The following is a 13094-nucleotide window of genomic DNA, read 5'->3' on the forward strand; positions in this document are numbered from 1 at the left end:
ACATTTCTGGGCCCTCACTGGGCCACCTCCAGGACAGGCTGTTCTGCCTTTCCCCAGGTCTTGGCTCAAAGCAGCTCTGAGCAGGGCTGGATTCAGTGCCCTGGGCAGGACTCTGGTGACGGTGGCAGCGGTGTAGGCCTGTGGTCCTCAGACAAGGTGTGCATGTCAGGCGTGGCATAGTTGCGACTCTGCTCCCCAGCCTTGCACAAGCCAGGTCCTCCCTCCTGCCACAGGTACTCCTTCCAGGACGAGGAGGACATGTTCATGGTGGTAGACCTGCTTCTGGGTGGGGACTTGCGCTACCACCTGCAGCAGAACGTGCAGTTTTCTGAGGACACGGTGAGGCTGTACATCTGTGAAATGGCGCTGGCCCTTGACTACCTGCGCAGTCAGCACATCATCCACAGGTGTGTGTGCACCTGATGGGGTGGGGCCCCTCCTTGGTTTGGTGGGGCTGCCAGCAGCCTTGGGTCAGGCCACCCAGGGGTGTCTACACTCCAGCGGAATCTGTTCTGGCTTCTCTGCCACCCTTGCCTGAGAACCTGTCCCCAGCAGTGCTGTCTGGGCCCATCAGTGCCTGGCTCCAAGATCAACTCCATGCTGTACTGCTGCTGTGCACCTGGGGTGGACTCTATCCAAGCAGGTCTACTTGAGGCTGGACACAGAGGGCCATTAGTCCTCATGGATAGGCCATGGGACCTGCCACATTGTGGTGGCCATCCCTGGTCTGTTTACTTACAGGTGTCCTACCACGGCCTAGCAGGCGCCCACTGGCCCACCTACCATGTCCTGGCCGATTCTGACATTGACTTAACACAGGTGAAATTAAGGCAGCTGCCCACCCAGGAGCCCTGGGCTCTGCCAGTGATTCTGGGGCAGGAGTGGTCTGAGCTCAGGACTTTCCCACCTTTGTCCTTCCAGGGACGTCAAGCCTGACAACATCCTGCTGGATGAGCAAGGTGAGCTGGGAGCCCAAGAAGCCAAAGGGAGGTGGCACCCACAGGACAGGTCCCCAGTCCTGGACAGTTACACCTGTGGGCTCTTCTTTCAGGTCACGCACACCTGACCGACTTCAACATTGCTACCATCATAAAGGACGGGGAGAGGGCAACAGCCTTAGCCGGCACCAAGCCATACATGGGTGAGCCCCAGCCACTCAGCCCTGCCCAGCCCTGCCCTGGCCCCAGTCCTCAGTCCCACCCTGTTGGCCTGCAGGACGGGGCTCGTGCCCTGGCCCTAAAGTCCCAGCATGGTGACAGGGCAGGCCTTTTAGATGGTCCCAGCTGCTGGTGCAGAGGGATCTGAGGGGTTCTGGACAGAGGCGGAGTCTAAGGATGAGAGATGCCTGGTGCATGTGGGGTTGGCACTGGGCCTAGCAGGGTGGTCTGACTGAGCGCCCTCTGCAGGGCTGTTGCAGAGGCAGCTGGCTGCCCCCAGGTGGGAAGGGCACCCCTGAGTCAGGCCTTCCTGTTGACCCTGGAACAGCCTGTTTCTGAGCCTGTAAGGCACCCAAGAGTCAGGGTGGCCAGCTCTGCCACAGCTCAGCTGCCCTTTCCTTCCTTTTGCAAAGCTCCAGAGATCTTCCACTCCTTCGTCAATGGTGGGACCGGCTACTCCTTTGAGGTGGACTGGTGGTCAGTGGGGGTGATGGCCTACGAGCTGCTGCGAGGATGGGTACGGACCCCGTGGTCATTGCATGGTCCCTGCACCCTGACCCCTAGCAGGCTGCTCCCCGCCCTGGTGTGTCCTGAGAGGGAGGGACGAGGCTGCCCCAGTCCCCAGCAGGTGATGGGCCCTGAGCCAGTGAAGGAGGGAACCAGGGACGGTCAGTGGGCCTGCGCCCAGCCCTGCGCCCGGCCCCTGCCAGGGGACAGGGCGAGATCCAGCAGGGTGCCCGGCGGAACTTACTGCAAGCAAGTCTCCTGTGGGTCCCCGTGCTCCTCCCCAGGAGCCACAGCCAGGCTGCTGCTGCCCTGTACTGCCCTCCCAAGCCCTCCCATGGTCACCACGCCCCCCAGCCACCCCATGGGACCCACCACAAGGAAGGCAGCCCTCCTGTCCCTTTAGGTCCTCTGGGGGATGTGCTTCCTGTCCAGATGGGCTTAAGGGCTGAGGAGCAGGGTTCACCCAGACGCAGGCTGCCGTCCGGGCTCTGACATGCCCAGGGCTGTGCTGGCACCTGGGGAGCGGGGCTCTCGGTGTGCCTGGCACCGCCCTGGGCATGGTGGGGCGAGCACACCTGGTGCAGTGCCTCCACCCACAGAGGCCCTATGACATCCACTCGAGCAATGCCGTGGAGTCGCTGGTGCAGCTGTTCAGCACCGTGAGTGTGCAGTATGCGCCCACCTGGTCCAAGGAGATGGTGGCCCTGCTGCGGAAGGTGAGCCCACCTCTGCTCCCACAGGATGCTGCCCCTCCGTGCCCTCTGAGGGCACAGACCCCGTCCCCAGCGCTGTGCTCTGGACCCGAGGTGGCTCTTAGACCCAGCTCAGGAAAGCCAGGCTGCTCCCGGGACTGTGCACTTTGAGCTGCAGCAGAGCCCAGATGTCCCACAGCAAGCTCAGGGCACTGTGCACCTTGCCTGTCGAAGTCGGCCCCACTGCACGTGCCCAGACCGAGGCACAGGGAAGGCCCTGTCAGGCCATCCGAGCTGCACTCTGCCTCCTCTGACCCTGCCTGTCCCCCTGGCGGTACACATGTCCTAGGCCACCCCTCCCAAGGAGCAGACCAAGAAGACACCCGGTCACCTGTGCACTCCCAGGGCTGAGCTCTGTCTGCCGCAGCAGAGGGGACATCAGCCTGCAGGGACACGGGGCCGTCTGTGGCCCCAGTGGTACCTCCCCCCTTGGACCAGGGCTGGACTGGGATCTGCTCCTCAGAGAACCACTGTTTAAATATGACTCTGGTGCTTCCGACGAGAGCAGTCAGAGCCAAGCCCAGGGTCGGGGCAGGATTTGGAGAAAGGCTGTTCTTACGAGGACCGTCTGGCTTCTGGCTGGGCTGGAGGTGTCTTGCTGTCGGAACGCTGCTGCCTGGGCCTGCACAGCTGCCCTGGCCCCTGGGGCTTGGAGACTGTGTGTGGGTGGAGTGGCTTGCGTTAGCGACTATCCACTGGCCAGGTGCCCTTGCAGGGAGAGCCTTAGCTGGGCCGCTGCTGCCACCTGCTGGTGCATCCTGGTAGAATGCCCCTGCAGATCTGTCCTGGGGGGCCAGGGCACCCAGGTCCGCTTGTGCCTTGGCCTGCCTTGCTTTGCTGACCACGATGTCGGTGACACCGCTCCTTGCGTGCCCCTTGAGATCCAGGTTTCTGGGCTCAGGCCTCGCAGGCCCGGCCCCGGAGCCCTGGCTTGGGACAGGTGGCGCGCCTCTGTGGGGACTCTGGGCTGGGCCAGGCGGGCTGCCTGTCTGAGGGGTCCTCGTTGCAGCTCCTCACCGTCAACCCCGAGCACCGGTTCTCCAGCCTCCAGGACATGCAGGCAGCCCCGTCGCTGGCCAGCGTGCTGTGGGATGACCTGTGCGAGAAGAAGGTGGAGCCGGGATTCGTGCCCAACGTAAGCAAGCCTGTGCTCAAGGGGTCCCGGCCGGGCTGGAGGCCAGGCTCACACCCCTCCCTCCACAGAAGGGCCGCCTGCACTGCGACCCCACCTTCGAGCTGGAGGAGATGATCCTGGAGTCGCGGCCCCTGCACAAGAAGAAGAAGCGGCTGGCCAAGAACAAGTCCCGAGACGGCAGCAGGGACAGCTCCCAGTCTGTGAGTGGTGGGCTTGCCTGGGCCCTCCACCGCCCATGCACAGCGTGCGGAGCGCCCCTCAGGCGTCCGGAGGGTTTGCGGGGGTCTTTCTGTGGGCCTGAGAAGGCCCAAGGCCTCCCTTCCACTTTCCTGGCCTCTTGCTCCTTCTGAAGTGGGCTGCAGTGACCACTGGGAGCCCTGGCTGTAGGCACTGTGGGCCACACGTGGGCAGTCCTTGGCACCATGCCCAGGGGCACTGGTGTCCAGATGCATCAGTGCCCAGAGGCACTGGTGTCCGGGGCTGCCATAACAAATGACCACAGACCAGCGGCTGACACGACAGCACTACTTTGTCTCATGGTTCTGAAGACCCAAGTCCAAATCAAGGCATGGCAGAGCCGTGCTGGGAGGAAAGCCTTTCCCGCCCCTCGCGCTCCCGGTGGTACTGCCGGTCCTGAGCCTCCGGGGCTGGGAGGCCGACCACTGTGGCCTGCCCGGGGCCACATGGCCTCCGACCTGGGCGTTTGTCCTCCTCACAAGGACCCCAGCGGGATTAGGGCCCGCCAGCCTCCCCTGTGCCCCCAGCTCAGGCGGACACCCACAGACACCTGTATCCGAGTGAAGTCGGCTTCTCAGGTGGTGGGGTCAGGACGTGAACCTGGTTTTTTGGGGTGCGGTCAGCCCATACCCCGGGTGGAGCTGTATGGAGCTGTCTGCACAGAGAGGAGCTGTGGCTGAGACAGGGAGGCGTCACTGTTCCCTGCCCCCGAGCCTGTGAGCCTGTGGGGATGCTCTGGGTGGCCCGGGTCCCCGCCCCTGGGCAGGAGACGGGCCTGGCCGACGTGGGTGCAGGCTGGGGTCATCTCTGGGGCGCTTCAGTGTTTCAGGGAACGCTGGCCCCAGCGTCTGGGCCCATCCTCCCTCCCCCAGACTGCTGAGGCACCTCCTGTGGCAGCTGGAGTTGAGGCGAGGCGCTGGTCACCAGGTGGCAGGGAGCCTCCCCTGAGGCTGGGGCCTTCCCGATTGAACACCGAGCAGGGCATCTCCAGGTCAGGCCCCTGGGTGCCGGAACTGTGGCAGGTGGCGGGCCTCACCAGGAGCCCAGGAGGGGCAGTGTGTGGAGTCCAGGGGGCTGCGTGAACCTCTGGAGGCGCCTGGCCTGTGCAGGGTCTGTCGTGGGAGTGCGCCTGCGGGTGTGAGGTGCCCCTCGGGGGACCCCAGTATTGTTTGGGAAGATCAAGAGCCTCCTGCCGAGCGGCTTCACTTGGTGGTTTCGCCTTATCCAGCTTGCGCACTGTACAGTCCACCCATCTGACCTGTCCATTTCCTGGATTCTGTTTTCACGGGTCTGCCCAACCCTGCAGGGGCAGGACATCTTCTTCAGACAGTGGCTCCAGTCCCTCTCCTTGCAGTGCCCAGGCTGCTTTATGCCCCTGGTGAGCTGCCACGGGACATTTGATCTGAAGTCAGCAGCACACGGTCTCTGGGTGGCCTCGTCCATGCGGCGCAGTGATCTCAGTCCAGCCAGGCCCTTCCCGGGCCAGCCACACCCTTCCTCCATGGGTCTTGTTTTTTTGTTGCTGAGCGGCTCTTCTTACTTGTGGGTGGATCGCTGTCCCTGTGCCCGTTCTGCAGCTGGTCTCCACAGCTGGCCCTTGTGAGCAGAGCTGCTCGGGACACGCGCACAAGTCCTCGCATGGACTGGAGCTTTCGCCCTCCCTGGTCACGCCCAGGCACTTGGGTGTTCAGGGACCAGCACGCTGCCCCTACACAGCCGCACGGGCTCCGTTCCTGCAGGAGGGTCCTGTTCCTGCGCTGGACTCCCGTCTGACTCGCTTGCTTTATACATGGTGCCATGCGCTGGAAGCGGGCGACGGGGGCTGGATTTACCAGCAGTGTGGCGCGTGTTCCTTGGGCGTTTCCTCTTGGAGGAGTCTCCAGTTCCTTTCAAGATGGATTTCTCCTGAAGTCCACTCGGGCTGCTCCTTTTAGTTCGGTGTTTCAGACCATTGGCCAGGCGACGTGCCTAGAGCTGGGTTCCTGCCTGTTGTGCTTCACGGTGGCCCGTGGCGTTCTTGTGTTTGGTCGTCCTTGTCCCTCTTGGCCTGCCTCCCGGGTTTTCAGGATGCATTATCATGACTCTGTTTCATCTCCTCTTTTAGTACAGCTGCTTTACTTCTTTTACAGATGTTGTAGTGGTTGCAGAATTTGCAAAGTGCCCCTACTCCCCGCAGCCTCCAGGAAACTCCGCTCCCCGTGGAGAGGCCTGCGGGGAAGAGAGGTCTCTTGCGGGGAAGAGAGGCCTCTTCCCGGTCTCTGATGTTCTGCTGTTCTTTTCGTGTACCTGTAGCCTGTGATTCTCAGGGTGTCACCACGGTGCTGTCGTGACAGCAATCTTTCAGATTGCTTGGGAAGAAAACGGAAGGTCTTGCCTTCCTCCCTGCCCTCGCTGAGGGCTGCCTTCCCTGGCATGGACCCTTTCTGGCCTGCCTGAGTGCTCCCTGGAGAACTGCCCACATGCCCGAGGATAGATTCTCGCCAATGCGCTGAGAAAGTCTCGGTTTTCCTTGGCCCTGAACGAAGATGTCCCTGGATTCGGGATTCCAGGTCAGTGCGTTCTCGTTGGATGCTCTGAGCCTTTCCACGCTCTTCTTTCTTGCATAATTTATGACAAGAAGTCAGATGCAGCTCTTTGTTCTGCATTAGGCAGGCACCCCCGGCTTCTGTCAGGACTTTCCCGTCCGTGGCCTCTGCAGGTGAACGCGCTGTGCCAGGTGTGGACTTGCCCCTGTTCAGCCTGCTTGGTGCTCTTGGAGCTTCCTGGACCTGGATCTGGTGTCTCATTATTTTCAGAAATTTCCGAGCCCTTGCTCAGCTGGGGCTCGGTTCGCCTCTCTGGATTGGGGTTGTAATGGTCTTTTGTCCGGTCTGGTGGGTCCAAGAAGAGTCGTGGCTCTTGGATGTTTTGTCTTCCTTCTGGTTGTCAGTGTGGGGGCAGCAGCCTCTCCGTTGCTCGCAGGCAAGGCCAGAGCCAGAGTCCTGTCTGACTTCTCGTTCTCTGGAGGGTTGTTCACGTACGCGTTCTTGATGCAGGTGTCTTGTTGGAGGGACCATCTGCTGGCCTGAGCTCGGCTCTGTGGCCCTCTCTGGTGGAGCCATCTGCTGCAGGAATGTCCCATTTTGCTGTTGTCTGTTGTATCCGTTTATTCTTCTTTGCCTGTACTTTGCCACATTCCAGAAGCATCACCTGACTTCAAGTCACAAAGATCTACTTCCCTGTTTTCTTCCAAGTCTTTGAAGAAAACAAAGACTTCTTTGTTTTCTTTCAAAGCCCTTTTTTGGGGGGTGGGCACCAGGGATTGAACTCAGGGACACTTGGTCACTGAGCCACACCCCCTGCCCTATTTTGTATTTTATTTAGAGACAGGGTCTCACTGGGTTGCTTTGCATCTCACCATTGTGGAGGCTGGTTTTGAACTTGTGATCCTCCTGCCTCAGCCTCCAGAACTGCTTTGATTCCAGGCATGGCCACGGTGCCTGCCTCCAAACCCCCATGTGGTGCCAGGCGAGGTCCAGCTGTGTTCCTTTGCACATGGACTTCCAGCTGACCCAGCATCGTTTGGTGAAAGGCGGTTTTTCCCCATTGAGCTGCTTGGCGTTGTCAGAGGTCAAGAGGTCAGCAGACTGTGAACACGGGCTTGCCTGTGGATGCACCGCTCTGCCCCATTGACCTGTGTGTCCCCCTTGTGCTCTGGCTTGATTTGGGCGCCTTTATTAAGCGCTGGATCAGGAAGCAAACTCTCCGACTTCATTCTTTTTCAAGATTAATAGCCTGTTCTGGGTCCCCTGCATTTCCAGCAAATTCCAAGAGGTTTGGGAATTTCCTCTGAGCTTCTTAGCAGGTCTGTTACAGGTTAGGGGCCACAGCCTGTTGTGTCACCTCAGGAGGCCTCTGGGGTCTTTGCTGAGTCTCCGCATTGGCAGGGGCTCTACAGATGTGCATAGCCAGGAGGATTCGCGTGCAGGCCTGTCACTCCAGGGGCTGCAGCAGCCATCACCAGAGGGACAGGAGAAGCTGGCGAGGGGTGGATGCAGGCAGAGTCCTGTGGAGAGTGGCCTCAGCCTGGCCTGCTGGGGCCTCTGGGGGTGGAGTGACGCAGAGGCGGCCTGCTCTGGGGCCCTGGTTCTCCTCACTCCTGCCCCAGCCCGTCACTTGTTAGGGCCCAGAGGGACCTGTGTCCGGGGCTGTCCAGCTCTGTGTGTTGGCAGAGGGCTTGTTGCAGAACCCGCCAGGGAGGACGCTGCACAGGCTGTGGCCAAGCGTGCCTAGAGCCTCAGGAGACGAGTGCTGTGCAGACCGGTTCAGGTGGCCTGGTGTCCATGACAGCCACCGTCACCACTTGGAGCCACTTGTCCTAGATACTTTCGGGCATCTCCTCGGGCTTGTGGGGCCCTCTCTCCCCCGGAGAGCTTGCTTGTGGAAGGCCAGGGCCTGCACACAGGGCAGAGCGGAGCGCGGCTGGTTCTGCTCCCGCCTGGTTCTTCCTCCCCCTTGTGCCTCTGACGGTGTCAGCATCTCTCTGGCTCCTTCCTGCCTCACCACATGCCTTGGACCCTCGCCGGAGGGGCCTGACTCTGGGCATGTGACTCCTCAGAGCCGACTTGGTGCACCTCTCCACTTGGCCTCAGAACAAGGCTGGGGTGCGAGACGCTGGGGTGCGAGACACAGGAAGGTGCATTGCCTGGCCTGCCTGGGGCAGAAGCCCACCTCTTGATGACAAAGGTCAGTTCCCCTGCCAGGATGGTGGCTCCTGGGGCCACTGCAGTGGCAAGGCACAGTGCTGCAGAGGAGGCAGCTGCATGGGAGGAGAGAGCCCTGGAGATCTGCAGTCCACTGGGCCTTCAGCCTGGCACTGGTCTGCACCTGCTGCACCTGCTGGCTGAGGAGCCCCTGAGACTGGGCCAGACCACCAGGAGGGATCAGGTGGGACAACTGCAGGGCTCACACGGGCCTGTTCCCACTGCCGCATGAAACTGTGACACCTGTGTCAAGGTGCACACCCAGAAGACGCTGCTCAGGGCTGTGGAAGAGCAGCTGCTCCCGGCTCCCAGGATGCCTGCCATGGAGCTGCTTCTCTCCTGCTGGAAGGAGGGCTGGTGGTGACATCCTAAGGGCCTCGGCACTGGGCCGCTGAGAACACTCATGACAGAATGTGCTGACTTGGCAGAGGATTTGTCTCCCACGCTCTGGGCACTGATTGACAAGCACACCCAGAAGACTTGCCGCTTCCTCCCACCAGGTGGGGTTAGCGGTGCCCCCAGTTGGGTGAGAAGGTGAATCACTGTCCGGTGACCGAGGTTCTGGCCACATTGTGACAGAACAGGAGCAAGACTGGAAGCACACTGTTGTCCTCGGGTGAGTGCCATGCTCCCCGTCCCTGGTTGGCTGTGTGGGAAATAGTGCCCGTCACACTGTGGCTGTGCCATCCTTGCCCGTCTCTGCTGTGGAGTGTGCACCTGCCCAGCCACTGCGGATGGAGCTACGCTGGGCCCTCATCCATCTGGTTCTTGCAGGGCCACACTTGTGAATTCAGTGGGGAAATTGGGACCACCATGCTCTTGCCCTGAAGTTGAAAGACAGGCGAACACCAGAAGTCGGTGACATAGTCCTTCTCCGTCACTCCACCCTGTGACATCCGTTTTCCTTACTGTCTCGGCCTGCTTGCCGGGAGAGGGGGTGCAGTGCCATGGACGTGTAAATTGTGCGGTTAGGTGTGCAGTGGACACGGTGGTCCAGGTCTCCCGTGAGGTAGGCCCCACCGCAAGCTCACTGTCCTGTCAGCCCTGCACTATCACCGTTGTGTGTGTGGGGAAGAGGTCGATTCTGGGCCCGCCCTTCCAGCAGATTCCGTGCTATGCCCTGGTCTCCCGGACTTACCCCAAGACTTCGCCCTTTACCAGCATCGCCCCGCTTCCCTCGCTGGTGGCGGCTGCTGTGTACAGGCCAGGGACTGATGTGAGAGCCCTGCCGTCTGCAGCAGGGTCACCTAGGCGGCCTTCGGCCCCTGGGAAATAGTGCGGGTGGGCCTGTGGGCTCTGGGCCTGTGAGCAGGAGGGGCTCTAGCTGAGCACGACCTGGGGCTCTCTCCGCCAGGCCTTCGCGCAGGCCTCCTCGGGCAGACGTGGCGCCTGGGTGGTGCTGAGGCACGCCCTCACTGCGAGGGGCCTTCCGCACGGGACCGCCGCTGCTCGGTCATGGGTTCTTGGTCAGAGCTGGAGTAGGGTCTCAACAGGGGCTGGTGACTGGCCTCCCCGCAGGCGGCCTGTCTATCTGGGACCTGCGCGTGGATACTGGCATTCGTTTCTGTGACCCTCCCCCAGGAACCCTGGACCCTGCTGCTCATCTCCACAGACCCCACTGGCCACCCCGACCAGTGGCCTGTTGGTGCAGTTGCCCGTGTCCCTCTGCAGGTTCAGAGCCGCTGCCTGGCTTCTGCTCCTGGGCGTGCACCCTCCCCCTCAGGTGCGACAGGGTCTCCTGTCCCAGGCCCCTCCCAGCTTCTCCTCGGTGCATTTGTGATCTTCCGGAGCTGCCTGACCCCTTCTCTTCAGCACTCTCTCAAGGGTGACCTGGAGACTGCAGCGGAGCCACAGGAGGGATGGGGCAGAACAGGCCATGGTCTGTTCCAGGTTTCCAAGGGCGGTCCTGACAGGTTAAAACCTGATCCTGGCGCTTTTGCCAGGAAACCGATTCCGAGCCATGGGAGGAAGTCCTCAAGTCGGTAGTTGCCCCTCGCTAGCCTCTGATTGCACCCTGCATCCCGCCGGCAGCACCCAGGGCCGGCTCCCGGCCGGCTCTCCTGGTCCCGGGTGTGTGTTATCTGGCCTCGCAGCCCTCCAGCAAATCCTTTCTGACCTGGACAGGCCCAGCACTTCCCAGCTGGGCCTGCTGGAGAGAGGACAGCAGCACAGGCGATCCTGCGCAAGGCCTGAGGGCTGAGACCTGTCCTTTCCGCGGGGAGGGCTCTGCTCTGCTCAGAGGCGAGGGTCCCTGAGGCTCAGCCTCCACAGGGGAGTCAGACTCGGTGCTCTCTCAAGGGCCACCTCTCCCAGGCTCCAGGGATGGCTTCCCTGCAGGTTCCGCCGCTCTCAGAGCTGTGCCCAGGCTGCGTGAGGCTGCCAGGGTGGGAGCCCTCCTGCAGCCCGAGGCGTCTCCCCAGAGGGCAGGGGCTGGGAGAGTGCCGGGGACGCCCGCAGCCCCTGCCCCCTGACACGCCTTCCCCACAGGAGAACGACTACCTGCAGGACTGCCTGGACGCCATCCAGCAGGACTTCGTGATCTTTAATAGAGAGAAGTGAGTGGGCCCAGACCCTGGCAGTCCCCTGTCCTTGAGGAGGCTGCTCAGTGTCCACGGAGGGGCGAGGTGGGAGGCCCTTTTCAGGTTCCTGGGACCTCCTCGTTGGAAATGGGGTCCGTGGCCAGGATCTCCTGGGGAGACACTCAGCCGTTGCTCAGACCTGGGCTGATGGCCTCCTGGTCACCCCATCAGCTCCTGCTACCCAATCCCTCACTTATTCACTGAGCAAACCCTTCTTGTCAGGCACAAAGGGGACAGAAAGGGCACAGGTGGCTGCGGGGGGCAAGACAGGCCACCAACAGCTGACGACCTGCCTCAGTGGTGGGAGGAAGCTGGTGCAGCAAGAGCTCAGGAGCAGCGAGGCTCCCAGAGGCAGGGAGGGCTTCCTGCAGGAGGTGACTCTGCCCCAGGCCGGGAGTGTGTGCAGGACAGGGTGGAGGCCGGTCCAGAGCACTGGCCCATCCTGGGGATCAAAGAACAGGGCGAAGAGCAGGCTGTTCCAGAGTTGCTAACCCTGAGCGGGACAAGCCAGGTCTCCCTTCTGCTCCCGAGTGCCTGAGTGCCTCCCTGCCCCTCAGGCCTGCATCCCTCCCAGGCTCCCTGCTGCACCAGCCTGTCCTGGTCAGGGGAGATGCCCAACCCTTGACCTTTGGGTGCCCCATGCGGTGTCCTGAGGAACACATTCCTAGGACCCTTGGACAGGTCACAGGAGCAGCCCGTGGGCAGCAGTGGGGCCGCTGGTAAGCTTGGCTGTGCTCTGTCCCCTCTCCAGGCTGAAGCGGAGCCAGGACCTCGCCAGCGAGCCGCTCCCCAGCCTGCAGGCTGCAGATGCGGCAGAGCCTTCGGCAGACAGCGAGGAGGAGCGAGCGGCCCTGCCCACGTGTGGCTCCATCTGCCCCTCCGCTGGGAGCAGCTAGCCACCCAGGCCGTGTTCCAGGGTCCTGACTTTCAGGCTGCTTTGGAGACTTGGCCCACCAGGGGAGGAGGCCGTGGGGCTGACTGCCAAGCCTGCCCTCAGCACTGCCAGTGCGGGTGCCTGTCGGGTGGCAGTTGGACAAGGTGCCACCTGGGCCCATTACCGCAGGTGAAAGCACCGGCATGCTGCTCTGCCAGCCCTCTGCTGGCTGGCATGAGGAGAGGCCAGAGGTGGTGCTAATGAGGCCGGAGCGGCTGGCTTGCCGGCCCGGCGTGGACCCCGCTGCCCACGGCTGTGGGAGGTGCCTGAAGCTGTTTTGCTCCTTGTGTGTCAAGGGCAGGGGCTCGGGAGGGTGTGGGAGGCGAAGGGAGGGCGAGGATGTTTTCTAGGTACGCACCATTGCGGCGGTTTCTGCTGTTTCTGTATCGTTTTCTCCTCTGAGAATTACAGCATAAGAACTTCTCTGTCGACTGTTCTGTGTCTGGGCCTGGGACCCAGTGCCTGTGCATGCGGAGAGGTCTGTGGGCTGGGCAGTGGGGGAGGTGGGCAGTATGGAGCTGTTCTTGCTGGGGCAGCCTCACCAGGCCTTAGGACTGTGGCCTGGGGTGGCTGTCCTGGAGCCACGGGGCTGGTGAGGGACACTGCCAGGCCGGGTGAGGCAGAGGTGGTGCTGGAGGCTGAGGAGCCTCGGGCTGCGCCTTGCCCAGTGTGGCCCTACAGGGCTGGGCAGCGGGGCTGGACCATGGACCTCCAGGACAGCACAGCTGCCTGTCAACGGTTGCCAGTGGCTGTGGAGTCAGACAGTGAGTGGGTGAGCGGCTGCACCTCCTGCCCTGGAGGAGGTGGGGCTCAGCTCCATCCGTTCAGTGCTGCTCTGGTCTGCTTGGGGGCAGGGTGCAGTACCTATGGTCCTCGCAGGACAGTAGCTACCCTGGGCTCTGGCAAGGGTCCCAGTCTGTGCCTGCAGAGTCACCTCTGCCCAGCACTGTCCTCCTGCTTGCCTGGGGCTGTGAAATGACCGAGTGGCCAAAATGACCATGAACTATTGCAGGACAACTGGCTGTGCCAGGGCCAGGGTCAGAAGCCCCAG

The 13094-nt window shown here is 62.1% G+C and overlaps 1 protein-coding gene across 2 annotated transcripts in view; it reads left to right on the forward strand.

The window, feature by feature from the left end:
* The window catches only part of STK32C (serine/threonine kinase 32C), a 76044-nt gene extending 63676 nt beyond the window's left edge, over positions 1-12368 (forward strand). The window contains exons 4-13 of one of the 2 annotated variants that reach the window (XM_079137438.1): positions 234-407; positions 922-959; positions 1052-1141; positions 1571-1674; positions 2264-2380; positions 3426-3551; positions 3620-3751; positions 10202-10253; positions 11018-11085; positions 11861-11999. In XM_079137438.1, coding sequence (XP_078993564.1) covers positions 234-407; positions 922-959; positions 1052-1141; positions 1571-1674; positions 2264-2380; positions 3426-3551; positions 3620-3751; positions 10202-10253; positions 11018-11076 — 892 coding nt within the window. In that variant the 3' untranslated portion in view covers positions 11077-11085; positions 11861-11999. Of the gene's footprint in view, positions 1-233; positions 408-921; positions 960-1051; positions 1142-1570; positions 1675-2263; positions 2381-3425; positions 3552-3619; positions 3752-10201; positions 10254-11017; positions 11086-11860 lie in introns of both variants that reach the window. The other variant, XM_079137437.1, reaches the window with a different exon arrangement.
* The last annotated feature ends 726 nt before the right edge of the window (positions 12369-13094 follow it).

The sequence above is a fragment of the Sciurus vulgaris genome (assembly GCF_902686455.1).
Source record: "Sciurus vulgaris genome assembly, chromosome: 4".
Classification (NCBI taxonomy): domain Eukaryota; kingdom Metazoa; phylum Chordata; class Mammalia; order Rodentia; family Sciuridae; genus Sciurus; species Sciurus vulgaris.